We start from the raw sequence: 23061 nt of genomic DNA, 5'->3' as shown, positions 1-23061 counted from the left end.
TTGAGGTGGGATTGAAATCGATTGCCATTCACTCTTGCTCAATTACACTGAACTAGGCTATTGACTATCTCTCTGTCTCAGCAGCAGCAAGAGAGATCAATTGTGTGGCCGGGTGACTGTATTGCAGTGGCTCTTCCATCTGTGATAGTAATAAAACAGGGATGTGTGGCTTCGGTTTGTGCCACACTTAAGCTCTTCTGTGGTTAAAGATTATGCTTCACGTGTCTTTTTGGGTTACATTTCAGCAAGTTATTACATAAATGTTACTCTGGACCACAAAACCTTATGTGGTCTCAAGGCTTATGTTGTTTTTGTGGGAATAGTCAGAAATACACTGTTTTAAGCCAAAATTCATTAGCTTAAGTAAAAATCAAGTTCCAGGGTGCTATTTTGTACATTTCCTTTTGTAAATATATTTAATGCATTCTAATATATCTGTTTTATCTCATTTAATTTATTTAATGGGTCACACTTTTTTTTTGATGGTCCATTTGTTGAGTTTAAGTTACATTGCATCTACATGCCAACTAATCCTCATTAGATTTTAAATAGACTGTTAGGTTATCTAATAAATCTATGAAATATCTTATGAAATATATGCTTGAAATGTTACATGCGGTGATAGTCTTTTTAATTAAATAAATGTGATACTTTTGGAGCCTTTGGTGTTGCCGCATACTTTTTGTTTGGCTGATCACCCTGATGTGCATGCTTTTAAAAAAATATTTTTGACTTCTATCATTTCATCAAGACTTTTGTTTTCAATTGCAATTTTAAAACTCCATATAGGAAGTCCTAGGCCAGGGGTCACCAATCTCAGTCCTGGAGGGCCGGTGCAAGAACAAGTTTGGTGACCACTGTCCTAGGCTATGCAGAGGCTATTATTCATCATAAATTGAGTGTACCTAGTTTTACGTTAGGAAATGCAGTCTTGAATTTACAAACAGTCTGCAAGTACCGGAGAACAAATGAAACCCATTGATCAAATTTAGATTTCAGTCACGCTCATGTAAAAGTAATATTCAACTCCTTTAGTTTAGCCTTTATTCATTTTCGTTTTTAGTAGTGACAAAAAGCACTAAAGAGTGATTTGACACATGATTTTTTTTAACAACACGTTTTAAAACATAATAGTTTTGCTTACTAATTTCTAATAATTACTTTTTTGTCTTTCCCATGGTGACAGTGCATAATATTTTACTTATTTTGTAAGATTGTTGTATTCAGATTAAAGTGTCATTTAAAGACTTAGAATTTAAGAATTCAAAGACTGTTAACTAGGAAAGTTAGAATTGTATAACTGGTTTGTTGTGGACAAAAAAAAAAAAAATTGAAATATTTCTTAAGGAGGTTAATACTACTGAACTGAACATTGTTTTTTTTTTCTTTAAAGAGCCCATATTATGGGTTTTTGAAAATTCCCCTCCATGTAGTTTGTAACAAAGCTCTAAGTGAAGTGAAGTATCCAGCTAAGGCTTAAATCTGTAAGAGTACAGTGTTTAAAACGGTTGATTCATCTATAAAAGAGTCGACTCATAGTGCTTCAAACGAGTCGCCTTGATACCGAGTCATTAGGTGTTTCGCCATGACGTACGAACGAAACCAAGTTATTCACGTGCACGCGCAAACCCGGGAGATTTCAAACCTGCGGCCCCGCCCTCTGACATAGAAACCCAGACACACACACACACACACAAAAACACACACTCACACACAAACATGCCGGTCGATTGAAGTCACACTGCAGATGGATATTATTGAGTCTCTACCCAAAGATGAAACCTCAGCATTATAACCAAGCAGTTGGAAACTACTGAAAACTTCTGGAAACTACATGCTACAAAGAATACTTCATCGGCGTTTGTTAAAGGAAGGATCAGTAAAGAGTAACTTACTGATGGACGTCAGGATGGGTTTCTTCCTCCATTTCTCAAGTGTAAGTACGTGCGATTAAAGTTGCCTCGTTTACTCCAGCTTGCAAATGTATTTAGTTGTGATTTGTTACTTGTAACCAAGTGAACTGTATCAGGTTAACTGGCTATATTCTCTTATCGCGTGCAAAGTCACGTTAAAAACGCGACGCGTGCTCCGTGGACGAGGGTAGTGTGTGTGTGCGTGCGTGTGTGTGTGCGTGCGCTGTCGTCCGGAGGTATGTGTGTGTTTGTGTGTGTGTGCGCGCGCGTTGTCGGCCGGAGGTGTGTGTGTGTTTTTGTGTGTGTGTGTGCGCGCGCGCAAGGACGAGGGCTATATGTGTGTTTGTGTGTGTGTCTGTGAAAAGAGCAGAGTGAGACAAGCTAGACGATCTCCTCGACAGTTTTTGGAGTTTTTGCTCAATAAAATAGTTAGTCGTCTGTATTTTCAAGTCCATCGACTGTATTTACATTGACCCACTGGCAGCTAAAATCCACGCCTACACTATCGAGCGTGTATGAACTGTGATTACTTTTATATTGCTGATTAGCTGTTGGGCATTTCACTCTCTGACTGAAGGCAGTCGACCAATCACAACAGACTTTCATCGGTCCAATCAGCGCAGATTAGCTTCGCGCTAAGGAGGGGTTTGGGAACAAATGAATCACTGGACGATTCATACGGGAGTCGCTGGAATAATTAGGTAAAAATAAATGAAGATTATAAGACCATGAAAGTGTTTTTTGACCTTGCATGCATATTAGACTGTTGTTGGAGACCCTTACAACCAAGATATGACCCTATTTCATGTATAATATGGGCTCTTTAAATGAAAACTGCTTTTATTTAAGACAAACTATAAGAAATAAGAGTTATTATGACTCCAGAAGATTTTTTTTTGTTTGTATTATAGGAAATACTGTGAACATTTTCTTGGTTTGTTAAAAATCACGGTAACAATTTATTTTGATGGTCCATTTGAGTATTAGTATACTGTCTGCTTAATATCTGTTGATGCTGCTCCTTCAACAGTCATTTAACTGACTATAAGAAACCTTGTAAGTACATGTCAACTTACACTAACCGTAACCCTAACCTAACAGTCTACTTTTAATCTAGATGCAATGTAACCTAAATTCAACAAACAGACCATCAAAATAGTGTGTACAAAATCACTTTGGAAATCTAATTTTAAAGGAGGGCAATTTTATTTTAACTATAACTGTATCTGTTAAAGTTCACAGGTGCAAAAATGTGCCTTGATGTACTTGGAATGTTGAATGTTATTCACTACAATACAAATTTACCATGTAATTCCCATGAAAGATTTTTCATGAATGATTTAATTAGCTTGTTTATAAAGACTGCAGAGTGATGCATGAAAAAAAATACTTTGAATAATCGTTTAAGTAGTTTGTATGTTAAAGTGTAACCCCCACCTCCACAGTTACTCTGGCCTAGAACTGCCACTGCTAAGATTGGAATTTGGTACATTTTAAAGGCTATTATCGCAATATTTAGATTTTTATCTATTTTCAATTAAAATAGTTGTGTCTCAGTCAAATATTGTCCCAACATAACAATCCATCTATTAATAGAAAGTGTGATGATGGTTTTGTGGTCCAGAATCGTAAATCACACATACATAGAGAACAACCTGTGATTTCGAGATCACCTTTGAAGATCTCCTAACAGAAGAGATGTTGTATAAGCATATTTCATGAGTAACATTTTCTCAAGCACAGTATATGAGATATTTGAAAAAGACATCAAAATTCTATCTCCCAGTAGGTGTTATTTTGGCATTTGCTAGGAATGTCTTTAATTATTTGACAAAACTCATTTACACAGACTGATTTTACAATATTCACTTGAAGGAAAAGTTCAGCCAAATTTGAAAAGCCCCCCATAATTTACTTAAGTTATCCTTATTTGACTTTCTTCTTTCAGATGAACAGGAGGAGTAATTTCAGATTCTTTTCTGATGCTGTATAACACCATGCCCTAAGCAGGATTCCAGCAACAAGACGTGTCATGACATGAAAAGTACAACAGAAAAACTCAAATCACTGACGACATCCTGTACATTAGATGTCAGCCAAGAAGTTGTCTAGCACACATTCGACAGAAGCTAGTAACTTGATTTTAGAAATTAAAAACTTGGAATATTTTTGTTACAAACACACTAATTTGTTGCAAAAGACCAGTTAATTCCCTGGTGGCATATGTTAGTTTTACAATAGATTTGTGCCATTTTGGAAGCTTTAAAAAATATGCAGAGGGTTTGCATGTTCTCCCTGTGTTGGCGTGGGTTTCCTCCGAGTGCTCCGGTTTCCTCCACAAGTCTAAAGACATGCAGCATACTGAATTATCCATAGTGTATGTTTGTTTCCCAGTGATGGGTTGCTGCTGGAAGGGCATCCGCTGTGTAAAACATATGCTGGATAAGTTGCAGTTCATCCCAATGTGGTGACCTCTGATTAATAAAGGGACTAAGCCAAAAAGAAAATGAATGAATATACAGAGGATGGCATGAAGGTGTGTAAATTATGGGGTAATTTTCATTTTTGGGTAAAATATTTCTTTAGATTGCAAGATGGTGAGCGATTCTAAAGTAACTGAATCATTCCCACAGTCAGTTCTCTAGATGAAGACCAAGGGACTAAAAGAAGTTGCTTGACCCATATTTGTTATTTCTAGAATATTGTATCTTTACAATGTCACTAATTCATTCTAGCCTCACAAAAGGCTGGTCAGCGTTTGCAGAAGTCAGTAAAGGTAAAGGTGAATTGTCATGGTTTAAGATGTTTTCTGCAGAAAGATGTGCTCCTCTGTCAAAGCTACAAGGCTTGAAAATGTTCATCAAAACTTTATGCTTCTTACTATAATCGCTATTGTATTTTTCAAATTTTTACCTTTTAATTTGGCAGGACAGTAAAGTGGGAGAGAGATGGGGCTATGATCAGAAAAGGTCCACAAGTAAGGATTCAAACTCGGAACATCCAGAGCACTTACACAACCACATGTCAGCGTGCTAACCACTGGACTATTGTGCTGACTTCAATCAGTCACTTTTATTCAACTTTTATCTAGTTACTGCTCAAAACAAGCAGCCATTTTAAAATCAGATCCACTGTCCTGGCAACCCATTTCTAGGAAACATCCAATCACACTCATTCACACTTACACACTACATACAATTTAGCCTAGCCAATTTACCTGAACTGCATGTCTTTGGACTGTGGGGGAAACCGGAGCACCTGGAGGAAACCCACGTTTGCAAACATGCAAACTCCACACAGAAATGCCAACTGATGCAGCCAAGGCTCGAACCAGCGACCTTCTTGTTGCAAGGAAACAGCAATACCTACTGCACCACCGCGTCACCTCACCACTCAGATAATAATTTAAAATTAGCATTTTAGTCAAATAAAAATGTGCACTTTAATTTATAAATATATTTCAAAGCTTTAATGAAATATTCTCTCAAATGTATTCTAGTACAAAACAACCACAAAACCTTCCTATAATCTTTAAACTATAGATCAAACGTGGAAATATAATATTGTTTAATGAGTTTATCCAATTAAATTTCTCCAAGGCGTATAAAACACTGGCTAATTAGATCATTAGAGTGTTCTTTTCAGCGCTTTAGTCCTTTAATGCATGGGCGATGTTCTAGTTTTAAAAAGCTGTGTAAAATGAAGCCAGTTGATGTATGCAATCAAACGGTAACTACGGAAGTGCTAAAAGAAATCACCATGGACCCAAGTATCTAAGGTGATGACAGCTCCGCCATGTGATGAACAAAACCGTGAAGTTTAGTTTAAACCTTGTTCTTGCACAGTTGAAGAATTAGAAAATGTGAGATCATTTTGCTAATGTTTGAGCTTGAGGGAACAAAATCCAGCATTACTACAATGTAAAAAAATATTTGTAAATGAGCATGTTTCTGTGATTCACGTTTTTATTTTTCTTTATTTATGCTTTTGAATTGCATTATGAGACCTTGACCTTTCTTTTCAGCAACTTTAACCCTTGAAAACTTTAGAAAAGTAAACTTAATTAACACTTTTAATAGTTTAAAGTGATATATTGTCTGGGTTGGAGTATATTACAAAAACCTTGTAATAAACTGCCAGTACATTTTCTGTATTTTTATTCTGACCTCTTTCTCAATGTATTATTTCTTATAGAGTACATTATCTCAAACTACTAAAATGTCAATAAAAGCCACTTTGTTAAACCTAAATTTTCATCATTAAAAGTTGACAGAACAGAGATTAACAAACCATAATGCAATTCACAAACGTAAATTGTAATCCGTAGTTGATTAATAGTGAATGTGTGTCATTGTTATTACTGGGGGTTAGGTTTAAGAGTAGAGTAATATGCTGGTGTTTAACTGCATTGCCTTATTGCATTCCTGCATTGGGCTCTCACATACTCTGTGTGTTACTTCATAACTGTGCTAGGCGTTTCTCTCTGTCTCGTGCTGAACGCAGTTGACCAATCACAACAAACTGTCATCGATCCAATCAGCACAGATTAGCTTCGTGGTCTACGGTCCAACGTGTAGCTACAGTTCTTAAAATTTTTTTTTATTGCAGCAGGACTTTGTTTAAACCATGAAACTGTGTGTGTACGCATGAACAAAGATCATAAATTCTACCAGAGAAGGTGGACTGTAAACTTTCTGTGGTTTATTACTCCAGCCTGTGGATTATCTCGACACAGGGCTTTCTAACCCACCATTCAGCAGGCCAGACCCTCATCAGTTCAACAAATAAGACAAAAACAAAAGACATCCCTTTGACGAATAGAAACACACACACTAATTCACACTCACACATCTCTACACATGATCTTGAGGCCTGTCCAAATACTTACAAGACCAATCTCTGCAGTCAAACTTCACTCTTATTCATTAGAATCTACAATCGCTTTAAATCAAACGATAAAGTTTATAACCTAGAATCTGCTTTCTCAATTTAGAGCTTCGCCATTTTTTTCAAACTTTACGTATAATTACTTTAAAACCTAGAACCCTAAATGTTTTTAGAATATTATGTTTGTTAAAAATCAAACATCTGCATTTACAGTCTTAAAATGTACAATAATTTGCAGAATCACACGATTTACAATCTATGATTATTTTTAGGATCTGCATTTTAAAGTCTGTTTGAAAAATCTTGATAAAAAATATTTTTTTTCTGCAGAATATTTTCTGTTTTTCATCTTAGAATTTAGAATCTGTTAAATTTATTTTTTAATCTGCATTCTGAACACTTTAGTACCTTAAAATATTTTACAATTTTGAATATTTTTGGTACATGGTGCCATACTTTCTATCAATATAAAGATAAGAAATGCATTAAGAGTCAAAAATAATGGTCAGGACCCAAAAAGTACAGATCATTTTAAGTATTTAGACAGGGTCAAGAATTTAAAAGGGAAACAAAAACTGATTCCAGAATCCACGACAAATCTCAAAACAATGGGTTTTCTTGTTTTCAGCCGTTGCAGCTGAAATTAAATCTCCTTTCACATGAAAATAAAATCCAAAGAATGAAATGCGTGACAATCTCTTTAGGCTATCTGACTATTTGAAGACATCAGCTGAAATGTGTTGAGCGGCAACTTTCAGACACCGAATACACTGATGAATTAAACAAATTCTACACAGAATCAGATTTAAAGAGAGCGTAAACAAAACCAAAAGAAGATATCAGACGAAAGACTTCTTTCTTGCACATGAACACAGTGAGACCGAGCCCTTGTACAGTTGAACGATATGACAAAAAATATGATCCATCCATTCTCGATCAACCCAAGCGCTAAACCATGTCGACCGAAGGGCTGGAAACCCGGAGGAAGGCAACAATTCAGGGTTTTTGTGTATTTAAATTACCATCATACCTTTAAGAAACAAACTTGACATAAAGTCCTAAATAAAAACAAACAAACAAACAGCAAAACAAGTGAAAAGTGCTTGTATGTGGCACCTAAAATCCAAAAAAATAACAAAAAATAGTTTTAAAAAAAAGTGACATTAGCGATGATGATATGAAACACATCCTAGATTTTCATCATTCATCCTGTTGATTGATGATAAATCAATACGGTGAGGAATTGCAGGTAGTCCACTGGCTGAGACGGAGGTTGATAGACAGGTCAGTATGTGTGCATGTGCGTGTGTGTGTGTGTGTATGTCTGTGGCCAGTAGGGGGAGCCCCTGCTTCAATCGGATACCAGACTACTGGAACGTCCACTGGATATGTGACACACTTTAAATCCCACATGCACACATGCACTCAGACACACGTCAGCCTTTCCTTCATGTGCTAAATACCCTTCACTTCTACAAGGCTTGAAAAACACTTAAATAAAAAAGAAGACATGACTGACATCTCACGCATTCGCATCACACACACATTAACACACGCTGATACTCTAAAAGGGAGGCGTTCTCGTAAACATAACCAAAATGCCCGCTTGCTCCAGGAATGAGCAGGATAAGGGCATCAAACTCAAGTTTCTTTCTCCACGAGTCTCTCTCTCCATCATTCGTTCGTTGTCCTCGGCAAGGTGGAGTGATGGGAGATTCATTTACATATGCGGTTCTGTTTTTTCAGATCGTTTTGAAGGCAGACCACTGGGATTGAGAGGAAAAGCAGTATTGTTTTTTGTTTTTTTTCTCTCGCGCTCTCTACATCAGCGACACTGTGAGAGTCTCCCCATCTGTCCGTCTGTGTGTGTGATCTCAGAATATTTCGGGCAGTGTGACGTTGCGGAGAAGCCACTGCTGTGAACGGGCCCCGCTGCAGTCCCTGACGCTGGGCACCTGACTGTCATCTTCAGATGCCTTATCCAAACACTGATTACTGTTCACGTGTACCAGACTCAGCTTCTGCAGGAACAGAGAGAGAGAAAGAGATACACAGTGAGTGAGACATGATGGATATGCCCAAAACTCATCATGAGTTGCAAACAACTGGACCAAAAACATTTTAGAGGCTGGAACTACATTCTTAAGTCCTATTCATGTACTCAAGTCTAAACTTAAGGGGTTGTCGGCCACAAGATGAATAACTCGCTCTCATGTAGAGCTGGCAACTATTGCAAAAAACTATGACGATATCATGTTTCATATAATTTGATATCGAAAATTATTTAACTATATATTTTGGAATATCATGATTTTTTTTATTTAACTACTTTAATTTACCAGCATTACTAAGGCAAATAGTTTGAATAGTCAAAAACAAAAATATTTAAACAAATGATCTCATCTCTTTATAATAAAATAAACATAAGTGTTTAAGAGACTCTTAAACTTGTAATAAAATGTTACAAAGTGTGTATAATGGTAAAGTGCAAATGCTGAACAATCAAAGCAAACTTTATAGTAGATCAACATCTGTAAGGTGCGAATAATAATGAGTAAACCTCAACATATAATAATACAATAAACCTCAAACTCTGTAAACAAAATACATTATGATAATCAAATCTGAGTTTGGGGCTGCACGGTGGCAAAAAAAAAAAAAAAAAAAGAATGAATGAATGAAATCTGAGTTTTCAAGCAAAGGAACTAACCGTCATTTTTCAGATACATATTGCAACATTACAAATTGTGAAGTTCAAGGACTATATTACCCCTATGCTAAAACTCTTTCAGATGGGGAGCTAATGGCTGGGATGCAAAAGAAAAGAAACCAAAAAGCCACTCTGGCGACATCTTTACATACTTTTTTATTTACAATCTTCTCACTGCTGCTAGCCACAGCACTCATTTTCACATGTGTTGTTAATTTGACCTGAAGTGACCTGGTGTCTCTTGTAACTGGGCGACCATGAACTATTTTCTCAGAGGATGACAAATGGACAAACCATTGCTGCAGCTCCGATGCAGTTTTATGGAGAAAAACTAAAAAGCACTGCAATGTTTGGATGTGCTATGTTTGAGGTATGCAATTAGTCTACCGTTATTACCGAAATGTGTAAATTCCATACAAAGTGTAAAGCAGATTGGTTATTTTTTACTTACATGAATTGCGGTGCGCCCATTGCATTCAGGAAAGTTCAGATGTTTTTCAACTAGCGTCATGTGTGCGCTCAGCAGCCACATTTTAATAAAACTACATTGCTTCATACCGAAACTTCATCCAAAATCTTTTTTTTTCGATATTGACAGTGGTGATGATACTAATTTTATTGCCCAGCCCTACTCTCACATCATTCCAAACCCCTGACACATTTGTCTTTGGTACTCAAACTAAGATATAAGAGAGCTCCCTCATCTTCCATATACAGCAAGCTTGCCAAATCTTTCAAAGTAAAAAAAGTAGCAAAAACATCTTCAGTACTGACCATATGGCTTCAGTAGTTTAATTGGAATGTTATGCACATAAAACAAAAATAATGTAAATTACCCCTAAATAACACATATAATATTTCTCCTCAGTGACAGTATAGAGTGCACATTCATGAGCAGTGATGTCTACTCCCTCTCCTCCAGATTCCCCCAGCACAACTTCCAGTTTATAACAAAGAACAGACACATCCGAGGTAATAGTATTACTTAAGTAATATTGTATATATTAATAGATCAATAGGGCCTAAAAAATAAAATATTTTTTTATACTAATAAAACTTAAATTGTCTAATAAGACTGTTTGCATTATTTTAAAAAATGCAACCTTAATTTAAAAAACTAATTTTAAACAAACAACATTTTTTTCCATGAAATTCTCTCACTGCTCACAGAAAAAAAAATCATTGGATTTGCAAAAAAAAAGTTTATAAGATTAGGCTAAATTTCTTAAATTTTTTAAATATAGCTTGTATAAATTGTTTGCAATCATTTAACATAAAAAATTAATTAAATCCAATAAATATATATCTTTTTTAGTGTAATACATCAAGGTAGGGACAAGTGCAAATCATGAAAGCACACACTATAGTGACACTGAGATAAAGAAACAGTTGAATTAAGTCACTATTTTTTGTTTAATGTGCACACAGAAGGAAACCCTTAAATAAATAAAAGCGATCCCTTAAATCAGATGTTAGGTGAACAGGAAAGGTATTACTTTTAATTTTGCAATGCTTATTTTGCTGAGGACTCTGAAACCCTACAGGTCATTTAGCATCTTCATGAGACAAGGCGAAATAGGGTTTTGTCCATTTTCCTTAAAATACAATTGGAAGCAGGAGTATTGTGATGTTAAATCCAAGTCTATAGTTCTTGTTCCAACCTAGATGAAGTGTTTATAGCATTAAATTGTTGGCTTCAACAAATAGAAGGCACTTCATCATTGAGATTTGGCTTTTAATGCAAAAATATCCTGCTTATTGATGATCCTGGAACATGCTCTACTTGCTAAAATCATTTAAAATACTATGCATATTCAAATTTGCAAATGAAAACTAATTACCATCACTAATCAGTTAGCACTAAATATAAATGATACAATGCCAAAAATAAATGTGTGTTGTTGGAGCCAGAGAAAATGGTGGCAGAGCAGGTAAAACCAGGGGAAGATGCCTATTATTGAGCTCTGTACATACAATAAATTATTAGAACATTTTTAATAAGGATTTCAACTGATGTCATTTTTTATCACAATTATTTATGTCTTTCTGAGCGATTAATCTGACTTTTTTTGAGCAATTAATTGCACACTTGATATGAAACTAAGCATAAGCCTTTATCTTGCTCTATAACGATGTCAATATATTACAAAGTTTTAATGCTCATGCTTACCTTCACTATACATTCATGCAATTATTATGTTTTGTAATCGTGGTTAATCACATTTATTGTTAAATTAAGCATAAACTCTCTTCGAGCATTTATTTTGTCATAATTCGCTATATACAGCAAAGTATACTTTCACATTAAAGGATAAATCTCAAAATATACACAACAAATAAAAAGATCATCTTGAATGTGTGTGAAAATAGCGTGAATGTTTTGAAAACGCATAAAAACAAAGTGTGAACAGTTCGTTGCCATTTCACAAACAAGTGGAATCGGGTTAAGGGGTTACAATTAGGAATACTCCGATTGATCTGCTGGAGATTGGTATCACTTGATAATCATTTAATCATTTTAATCACTCGCCAATCTGGCCGATCTCCTAAACCGACTGCAAGTGCTTATGAGTTTACAAGCTGGGAAAGAGGCATGTGCTCACCCGTTTTTTTTTTTTTTTTTTACATCACTAGCTACAACATGAGGTAAATGATGTGTGGGGGCATGAGTGATTGCTGTGCTCGCATAACAACAGCTAAAATATAGACAGATGTGGAGCGACCTCTGTTTACAGTCTTTTGGAACGACTTGCATGAGTGACAATCTTTTTGTTGAAACCATTGTATATCCAGCGATTGCCCCTATCTAGTGTCTCATCCAACCTTATGACCTTTTCCGGAATCTCCCCGAGTCTCCCGCATATTCATAACAGTTCTTTGATGCCTGCAAATTAGATAAAATACCCCAGAAATCATGGAGACGAGAATGAAAGAGCAAGATAACAGATCATGGGAGCATCAGTAATGTGTTCAGTGTTACAGTTGTTAGATGAAATGAATAGATCAGTAAAGTTATCGCCTAAGGTATTTTAGAATATAACTTTTTGTAACATGTTTATTGCAATAAACAGTAGTTTATAGGCATTTTTTCTTTAGTAAAGAGATAATGGATTTAAAGGTGTGCATTTAATTTCTTGTGCATCAAATATATGCCCTAAACTGTTTCATGATTAAGACATGTTGAGTTTTTCTTTCATCATTTTGCAGTGTTTCCAAATTGTAGTGTTTGTCATTTTTATTACCATTTTTTTTAAATCTGTTTTATCTGTTATTTTATGTAAAGCTGCTTCGGACCATGACATGTTCACACCTAACTGGTTATAAGAGACGTTCAGACTCGTTACCTCCTGATCGGGTCAGTATCATATATGTGTATAATTATTCTCATTCTTTTTTAAACACATCTATAGATATGCGGTTACACAGAATTAGGCCTCTTTCTTGACTTCACACAGAAACAGAATTGCATGTAGCAAGATATCACTATGCTGCAGAGATTCTATTCGTTAAATGCTGGAAAATTAGAACATGGAAGCAGCTTGAAGCGGAAAACATGAGTATGTCTGCAGTTTGGAGGTATTACAAAGTTGTTGATGAAAACATTGTTATAGCAAATTGCGAGATATGTAAACTTTGGATTGCCTGCCGGGTATTTTAAGTTAAGAAGCTATTTGTTTTTATATTACATTTTATTCTATTTACTGTTGCACTTAAGTCCATTTATTTATTACTTGATTGTTCAAGCTACATCACAGAAGTAATTTGTTTGATAACAGAGTTGTTGAGTGTTAAAATAGGGTGAATTAAATAAAAATAAGGAACATCCTGGATTTGTTTCTTCACTCTTCTTTATTTTTTTAATATATTATAGAAGTATCAGATCGGGTTTCGGTATCGGTATATACTCAAAATCAAATGACTCGGACTCAGACTTAGACTTCACAAGACTTCAGACTTCACTCTCATGCTTAGAGTGAAAATGTGCTTTCTGCATTATAAAGCTTGAAGCTACAGAATTATTACTCTGAATCAGCTGACAAGGAATCTTTACTTGGTATCCTAATCCTAATCAGAGCATCCCTAAATTTTTGCTAGTGCTTGCACTCTTATATATGCTCGGTCTGATAAAACTGAATTGCAAGATGACCTAATTGAGTGACGTAAATTTTAGCTTGTGTCTCACAACTTGGCAGTCCAGTTGAATTAATAAAGAGGTTGTTAAAAATCTCCTCTGATACAGTGCCATTTAGAGCACTCTAGAAAATTTATCACAGTAGACAAAAAAAGTCCAAGTTAAGCACATTGCATTGTGGGATCCACTGCTGTGTGCTAGATTTATACTGCACATTCTGGCTAATGCAGTAGGTCATTCAGGTATTTCTGTGCTCAGGATTCATAGTGTAATATAATAGTAGCGATAGTAAGCAGCATGCCACTCTTCTCTATACACGCACGACTGGACAACCTGTGCGCTCCAGGGCAAAGACAAATTGTCAATGCACAGGGATTGCTTTACAGTGGAGCATGTGTGTGAGAGTGTGTAATGGGCCTTGGGTGAGCTGAGTGCTCTAGAGTTTCAGTCTAGCGGGAAGCATTAAGCCACACAGATACAATTAGGTTGGAGGTAGAAACTATAAGACACACTGCATAAGGTGTGAGGGTACACGCTCGCGTCGAAGAGCCCATGTGGGTAATGTATGGTAATGAATGCAGGAGAGGTGTTCTTGTTGGCAAGAGATTTCCTGATCTCACTCACACTGAATCTCCCTTCCTTCCAGTCTGCCTCTCTCTCGCTCTCTCTTTCTCCCCACGAGAAAAACAGAACCTTTATCTGACAGTGGAAAGTCTCTGCTCGAGTTCTCTATTCTGTGCAGCCTTCCGTCTCTCCAGGCACAGGGCCAGCACGGTGGGGGCTTCAAATCTGGGGCGAGCAGGAGGAGGAGGCTTTAGAGTAACAGGCGTTTCTTTAAGCCAACAGCAGAAAAAAAATGCAAAAGCAATCTTCCTCGTTCTCCCCTTGGCTAATTCTCTCTTGCTGAGCCCGAAGTTGTCGTATATGAAATGATGTACATTTAAGATTGACTGAGAGGTGATTTAATATAACTAAACTAGCATCCCTTCAACAGTGTTTGTAGGGGGAGGCCACGGGGTGGATGTTCATGCACATGCAGTACAAGAGAAGGATGAGTGGACACCCTGCAGACAGACAGCTTTACAGGGTTAGCTGACTGTCTTTGATGTTGGATGACATATACGAGGCCATCGAGACCCTAGAGGTGAAAAACAAGAGCATCTGCATGCATCACACAAGGGGTTTTGCACATTGCATCACACCACTGTTGACAGTTGCCTTTGTAGTCTCCTAGAACTCAATAATTTTCATTACAAAGTTTCACCTTGGCGTCGGATCTGATTGAGCAGATAAAACGCGCCTGACACATCTAGTTATTCGGAAAGACCTCAAAGGCATCAAATGGTTGTCAAGCAAGAGAGACATCCAAAACTGTGCAGTGTCATGGACTCAAGAACCACTGTTCTTGTGTACCACCTCATTTCAGGGGTATCCAATCCTGTTCCTGAATCAGAAAGGTCTTTGGATTACAAGAAACTTCCAGGCAGGTCTGCCCTCCGGCCCTCCTGGAGCAGGATTTAGCACCCCTGGCCTACTCTAATTAAAGACAACATAAACGGTTAATCAAGGTCTTTAGGATTACAAGAAACCTTCAAGCAATGTTTCTGGAGCAGGCTGGAGCTAAACCCTACATGTATGTGTCCCTGCAGGAGGTAAGTTAGATAGAATTTGATTGGGGGCTCGTCCGGGATAAGCAGTAGGTGTGTTTTGTATTCAAAACACATTCAGCTCTATCAACAACATCTGGTGCATGCTGCTGATTACCACATGCCAAAATTGTAGTTTGTTTGTATGTATTTGTATGCTTTTTCCAGGCATTGGAATACTATTTGGGTATTTAAGATCAGGTTACAAGAATTTGTATGAATTTTAAAATACAATTACTCTGTAAAACAAAATGTACACAAATGAGTGCCATATTTTTAAATGTTAAGTTGCCAAAATAATCCCTTTTTACTACCCTTTAACGTATCTTTATGTTTATCAAGAATAGTTGATTTATTTTTTATCAAGGGAAGCCAACCCTAACGTTTAAGGATCACTGCTCTGCAGAGTTTACCTCAATATCCTTACTAAACACATCTGAAGCAGCTTAGTGGTCCAAGTGGTCAAGATTGCTTCAAACCAAAAGAAAGTTGCATTTAAGCAGGGCTTGAACTGAAGTGTACATGAACAGGGATGGCTAAACTGCTTTGTGTTGCAAACAGGTGAGTGGGCTTGACAAACAACTTATAGCATACATTCTTTCCTCTGTTATGCACTAGGCACTTTGTTAGAGACACTTCTATTTTTGCTTGTACAAATAGCTCCTTTATATTTATTTTATTTTGTATACCTTATACTTTTTTTCTAAAGACACATAGTCTTTATCTAAAGTTTGAATATGTTTTATATTTGTTTTTATTTTCTATTGCATAATGTCTATTTCTATATCTAAAAAGTTTCTGTTAACTTCCTATTTTAATTCCATAACTCATTCTTTCATTTAATTCATTCTTAGTCCCATATTTATCACAAGTCGCCACAATGGAATGAACTGGCAACTTATCCAGCATATGTTTTACACAGCAGATGCCCTTCCAGCTGCAACCCAGTACTGGGAAACATCCATACATGCTCATTCACACTCATACACACAGAAATGCCATCTGGCCCAGCCCGGGCTCAAACCAGCAACCTTTTTGCTGTGAGGCAACAATGCTAAGCACTGAACCACCGTGCCACCCTTATTCCATAATTTAGATACCTTATTGTTGTTATTTTTATGGTCACAAGTGGATGTGTAAGCAGTTCACTGCAAATCATACTGTGTATGTGACAAATAAAATATGAAGTTGAATTAACATTCAAGTTCAATAAACTAGATGTACAGTACATTTGGACAAGGTTAGTAAACAATTCTAGTCACAGGTTAAATCCCACAAGGTTAAAAAAGTTCATCCAAAAACCTATATTCTGTTATTGATTAGTCACCTTCATGTCATTCCAATCCCCTGAGACCTTTGTTTTTCCGAATACAAATTGATATGTTTTAAGTGAAATCTAAGAGCTCCCTCATCCTTCAAAGCTCATGGAAGCAGTGCAATATACTAACACTGAGGAGACTGTTGACATTTTTTTGTCTTACGTGCACACAAACATATTCTCTTAGCTTGATAAATCAGACTGAACCACTGGAGCTATATAGTCCATTTTGAGGATGTCAGTCTAATTCAAAATCAGCTTTATTGTCAATTCAACCACATGTACAAGACATACAGAGAATCAAAATTGTGTTACTCTCAGACCCTAGGTGCCTAAAAGAGATGTGCAGGTCATCTGAAATGTCACCCAAACAAATATTTTATCTGATATATATGACTATGACCCGACTGGCCTCTCGATTTAGCACACACATGGCGTTTTATATTTGAGGTAGCGGTCTTGTGGCTTTCATCTACATACAGCGCTTCACAGCTGTTGCATAGAACATACCCAGCACTTGATTCATCCCCATGGATTCAACCACTTCGCTAAAACGATCTGACATGACACTTTTCTTTTCTTCCTTGTGTATTGTATTCAATTCTCCCCTTTTAAGATTCTCTTGGAATTGTTTTGCCGCCATTTCTGCTTTAACAAATGGACCTCCACCACGCACATACTAATTTATTTATTTTTCAAATTTGGGCCAGTTTGCCAGATGAATAATGCATTTATGTGTTTAAAATATTAAAAACAAAAATCAATAATTTAATTATGGAATAAATAATTATTTTCATTTACCCACCCACAATTAATTTTTTAAAATGTATTTTTGTATTAGATTATTCACAGCACCCGTGGATTTAACCACCATCCCTGCATCACTAGTGCCTAACACATAATTATTAGTACAAAAAGTTGAAGTTTAAAAAGAAATTACAAAAAATACAACTACACATATAATTTAATTTAAAAATATAAGTAAATATAAGTAAAAAATTAAAAATACATTTCAGCATTTTTCTAAATTTTGAACAAGTCCTTGCTGTCAATGGAGGATGAGAGAGCTCACAAATTTCAGCAATAACATGTTAATTTGTATTCCAATGAGCAAAGATCTCAGGGGAAGGAAATAACATGAGGATGAGTAATTTTCATTAAAAAATTAAACACTTCAATCACCGTGGCTATACTTTAATTTATTCTGGTGCAGAAACTTGTCTTAAAAAACTGTACATGAATAAGCTGTAAATGTCATTTTTTGATCTGTAATATTTAAACTTACCACAGGGTCATATTCCCAGAGCTGGTTGCCTTTCAAATGATGGCACTTGAGCATCATAACCGGGCCATTGAGTTTGGAAACATCCAAACAGAGATCATCAGTTCGGATCTCTTTATTGGCTGTGTATGAGAAAACCTAAGAAAACGGAACAGATTGCAATACATTATATTATAAAGATCAACATCATTACCAAGTGTGCATTTAAAAAACATGAGAACGCTTGAAAATCTGACCTGGTTACCGCCCATGCCATGGCAGTTGAAAATGCCCACTTTCTCATTCTCTTTTCTGGCCATGTTATCCAGACACTGGTTAGTCTCCACATTACGGATCTGCAATCGGACAGATCACACAAATAGATTAGACACACTCAATCAGCTCTCCTGCATGAATAAACACAGTCACGTCTCTGTCTGAGTGTCAAACATGGTTAATTACCCAAAGCTTATCGCACATCGGGGGGGGCGAATATCGACGAACTAAGAGACAACTGTGCCAATCAAACACACAAATACACACATACACAAGGAAATGTGTACTTGATGAAAGACAGCAGATGAAGGGAAAGACAGCTCACGGCTTTCATCCAATACACTGAGTTACATAAACGTCAAGATCAGTGGGGCTTAAACCATGACACACACATTTAACAGTTTCACCGGCAGCATTATATTTAGCCGCTGATTCATGTAAACATTAATTTATTACTTGCCTGCTTTATTTTAGAAAGCAAATAATCAAAGTCTTTGTAAAAACAAATTGAGGTTAAATTATTGTACTGTACAGCCCTCATTGCTGAGTTCTTCATGGGGCTGCTTGGTTACGAAAACTTGTGAGGCGAGTGAGTTCCAATATTTTGACAAGTGCCTTGGATACTGCTCGGATTTGATAAAGTGCGCCCAGATAATTTAAAATAAATGTGCTTTCCCCAAACAGACTTGCTATGACCCAAACGTTATAGGACATATTGATATTACAGTGATCATCACGGAATGATGAATGCTTGACAATTCAGTATTTCAGCATTCTGTTTGTGTTATTATTTTTGAGAAACACATAGAACAGAAGCAACCTTGCACACAGAAATCCATTTTATAGATATGAGATCCATTAGGAAAAGCCACTTCGTGTTTTTGTGTGTGTGCAGATGCCCGTCACCCAAGATGAGGTAAACAGTGTTGCAGACAACACTAGCGAATCCATGATTTATTAGGCTATCGATTTATTTTTATTGAGCTAGCATGTTTATTTTTCCAATCTACTGGTAACAATGTAAAGCCAAACTCAGACATAACGTATCCAGTCACTAGGTTCTTTTCCAACAACTTGCATGCTGTACAGATGTCAATGGCACTTATGTTCAGGTCCAGTAGAGTTAAAGAAATTATATTTATTCATTCATTCATTCATTTTGCTTCGGTTTAGTCCTTTTATACAGAAGGGGTTGCCACAGCTTATGAACCACCAACTTATCCAGCATATGTTTTACACGGTGGACACCCTTCCAGCTGCAAACCAGTACTACATCCATACACACACACAAACTGTACACACCAATTTAGTTTATTTATGTCAGTTGAACCGCATGTTTTTGGACTGTGGGGGAAACTGAAGCACCTGGAGAAAACCCACGCCAACACGAGGAGAACATCCAAACTCCACACAGAAATGCCAACTGACCCAGCTGGGACTTGACGGAGCGACTGTGTTGCCAAATTATCAAGTCATTTTTTAGCCAGATTTTTCTTTTAAAATATATATTTATGCAAATCAGATGTGAGCAAGAAGTGAATCAGGTTGATTTGGAAAGGGATTCGGATTTTAGGATTCAAGACATCTGCCTTAAAGAACAGAACATCACCATTATATCTTTCAGTTATTTTGATTTAAAATCTGCGTCATGGTGGTTTGAGCCCCGGCTGGGTCAGTTGGCATTTCTGTGTGGAGTTTGGATGTTCTCCTCGTGTTCGCGTAGATTTTCTATGGATTGGGTTGTGGCTGGAATGGCATCCGCTGCGTAAAACATATGCTGGATAAGTTGGCGGTTCATTCCGCTGTGGTGACCTCTAATGAATAAAGGGTTATTTCTAGAAACCTATAACCATTGACATCCACAGTATTTGTTTTTCCTAAATTTTTCTAATTTTTTTCTGTTGTTTTCAACAGAAAAAGGAATCTTACAGGTTAGGAACCACTTGAGTAAGTAAATTGAACATTGAGGGTGAACTATCCCTTTAAAACAGACTTGGCAAAGTGGCAAAGTTAAATTTCATTAATTTAGTCATTCATTTTCCTTCAGCTTAGTCCCTTTAATCGTCAGGGGTTACCACAGCGGAATAAACCGTCAACTTATCCAGTGTATGCTTTACACTTCCAGCTGCAACCCAGTACTGGGAAACATCCATACACACTCTTTCACACACATACACTATGACCAATTTAATTAATTTTATTCACCTAAAGGAAACCCATGTGAACACAGGAGGACATGCACACTTCAAACAGAAATGCCAACTGACCCAGCTGGGACTTGAACCAGCAACCTTCTTGCTAACCACTTAGCCACCGTCTCACTCAAAGTAAAATTTTAAGGGTATTAAATATACAATAATTACATTAATCAGCAGAATACATTTTACTACATTTGTTTTTCTTAGATTTTTTTCTGCTAAATCTGTTCTGTTTCAGACTGATACAAATGAGTAACTCATTTGTGAACAATTAAATAAAACAATTAATAAAAGCCTGCAGACTATGCAGTTGAGTGAATTAGTTCAGCAGAACAGCAGGAAGAACTGCACTAATGCTTTTAAGCAGCTAGAAATAGGCACAGAGTAAAAGATTGATTTTAGGAATCAATGAAATTGTTGAAGTGAAGATTAAAAATAACTGTGTAATACATACATGTATATTTTTGTCTGTCTGTCTCATAGCTTACTGTTTAGGCCAAGTTTATATATATATAGTTTTTATATATACAGTTGAAGTCAGAATTATTAGCCCCCTTTGAATTTTTTTTTCTTTTTTAAATATTTCCCAAATGATGTTTAACACAGCAAGGACATTTTCACAGTATTTCTGATAATATTTTTTTCTTCTGGAGAAAGTTTTATAAGTTATTATTAATTATTTTGTAATTTATTAGATTTAAATGTCACTTTAAGCTGTATAGAAGTGTTTTAAAAACTATCTAGTCAAATATTATTTACTGTCATCATGGTGAAGATAAATAAATCAGTATTAGAGATGAGTTATTAATACTATTATGTTTAGAAATGTGCTAAGAACATCTCTCCATTAAACAGAATATGGGAGAAAATAAATAGGCGGGCTAATAATTCAGACTTTAACTGTTGATTTTATATTTATATTAGGCTATGTGATAATTTAACTGACTGCAGTAGTGGTAGTAGATTGCTAAATCATTATTTCAAAATGGTCATTTATATTATAGTATATTTCATTACATATATTGGGGCTAAACAATATAACGTTTGAGCATCGATATCGCAATGTGTGTCTCTGCAATAGTCACATTGCAGGATTAGTCTATTTATTAAATATACAATGATGAAAATGTTATTTTATATTTCATTGTTCAATTTCTGTACTTGAATATTGTTACACTTTTCAGAAAACCATAAAGCCCTGTTTATTTTACGTTTATTTATTAATATATGTGTGTAATTTATTTTTGTATTTTTTTGTAGATGCTATGAACAGAAAAAGACTTGATCATCCCAATTTTTTCTAAATTAATGACATTTTTCCAAATAGAGCTATTCAAATTTTCTGGTGGAATAATATTCAAAACGCAATATACAGTTGAAGTCAGAATTATTAGCCCCCCTGTTTATTTTTTCCCCAATTTATGTTTAACAAAGAGAAGATTTTTTTCAACAACAATAGTTTTATTAACTCATCTCTAATATCTGATTTATTTTATCTTTGCCATGATGATTAAATAATATTCAACTAGATATTTTTCAAGATATTAGTATACAGCTTAAAGTGATATTTAAAGGCTTAACTAGATTAATAAGGTTAACTAGGCAGGATAGGGTAATCACGCAAGCTATTGTATAACAATTGTTTGTTCTGTAGACTATCGAATATATGTATAGCTTAAAGGGGCTAATAATTTAGACCTTAAAATGTTTATTAAAAAAATTAAAACTGATTTTATTCTAGCCAAAATGAAAAAAAAAATTCTCCAGAAGAAATAAATATTATCAGACATGCTGTGAAAATTTTCTTGCTTTTCTTGCTTTGTTAAACATTTCTTGGGAAATATTTGAAAAAGAAAAAAAATTCAAAGGGGGGCTAATAATTCTGACTTCAACTGTATATCACAGCAAAACAAAATATCACTGCAAAATCTCTTTATAATATATATTCTTAAATAATTAAGAAAAACATCTCCACTTTGTTGACCAGCAACGCAGAGCTTTACGATCAGGCGCTATTTAGTGGCTACACATGCTGCATTTCAGTGACATCATTTCCTCCCTGCATTATTCTCTCTGTGTCCTGCTTAACACTTCACAATGTCACCATCAGTGGCAAGGAGAGACAAAGATGAGCTAAAAGAAAATGAACCACGGACAGCGCAAGGAGAGATAGAGCCTTAACCAGCCAGAAGAACAGACAGACTCCATTCTCAGCGAGCTTCAGACATCAGAGATGACATGCATGTTTTATTCATAAGAATGTCTGAAAACGAGAGAAGCATCGATGGACAGATGGAACGAAAGGGTGAGAGACGAAGCAGGAAGCAGGACGATGACAGAGGGAGACAGAATAAGTGTCTCTCATTTTCCAAACACAGTTACTGGGACCAAGAAAAAAGCTGATCAATTCCTGTGACACCGTCAACCCTGAGAAAAAGAACGCTCCTCGCTAATTCACACCTGCGCTGCGCTCACACAGATGTGTTTATCTCACTATGCATTGATTTCCCTTTTCCAGCGCCTGTATGGGTGATTCTATAGATATATTTGGTGTTATTATTTCTATCAGCTTATTATTTGAATAATTTCTCACTCATTGTCATGGATCGCAAGATGTTACAGGGCATAAAAATTGATTATTGTTATGAATATTATTAATAAAGAAGTGTATAGCTGTAGAATTGTGATTTCTTTTCCGGATTAGTCAGTAAATTTTTTTA

At 35.9% G+C, this 23061-nt stretch overlaps 1 protein-coding gene across 4 annotated transcripts in view; it reads right to left on the bottom strand.

The window, feature by feature from the left end:
• Window positions 1-6594: 6594 nt before the first annotated feature.
• Window positions 6595-23061, bottom strand: part of galnt1 (UDP-N-acetyl-alpha-D-galactosamine:polypeptide N-acetylgalactosaminyltransferase 1) — a 237148-nt gene continuing 220681 nt past the window's right edge. For all 4 annotated transcript variants that reach the window (XM_073926065.1, XM_682380.9, XM_073926067.1 and 1 more), the window contains 3 exons: window positions 18125-18223; window positions 17892-18026; window positions 6595-8821 (listed from right to left, as the gene is read on the bottom strand). In XM_073926065.1, coding sequence (XP_073782166.1) covers window positions 8675-8821; window positions 17892-18026; window positions 18125-18223 — 381 coding nt within the window. In that variant the 3' untranslated portion in view covers window positions 6595-8674. The remainder of the gene's footprint in view (window positions 8822-17891; window positions 18027-18124; window positions 18224-23061) is intronic.

The sequence above is a fragment of the Danio rerio genome, chromosome 16 (assembly GCF_049306965.1).
Source record: "Danio rerio strain Tuebingen ecotype United States chromosome 16, GRCz12tu, whole genome shotgun sequence".
NCBI classification, from domain to species: Eukaryota; Metazoa; Chordata; class Actinopteri; order Cypriniformes; family Danionidae; genus Danio; species Danio rerio.
Note: the sequence above shows the minus strand (reverse complement) of the source record. Positions and strands in the feature narration are given on the sequence as shown.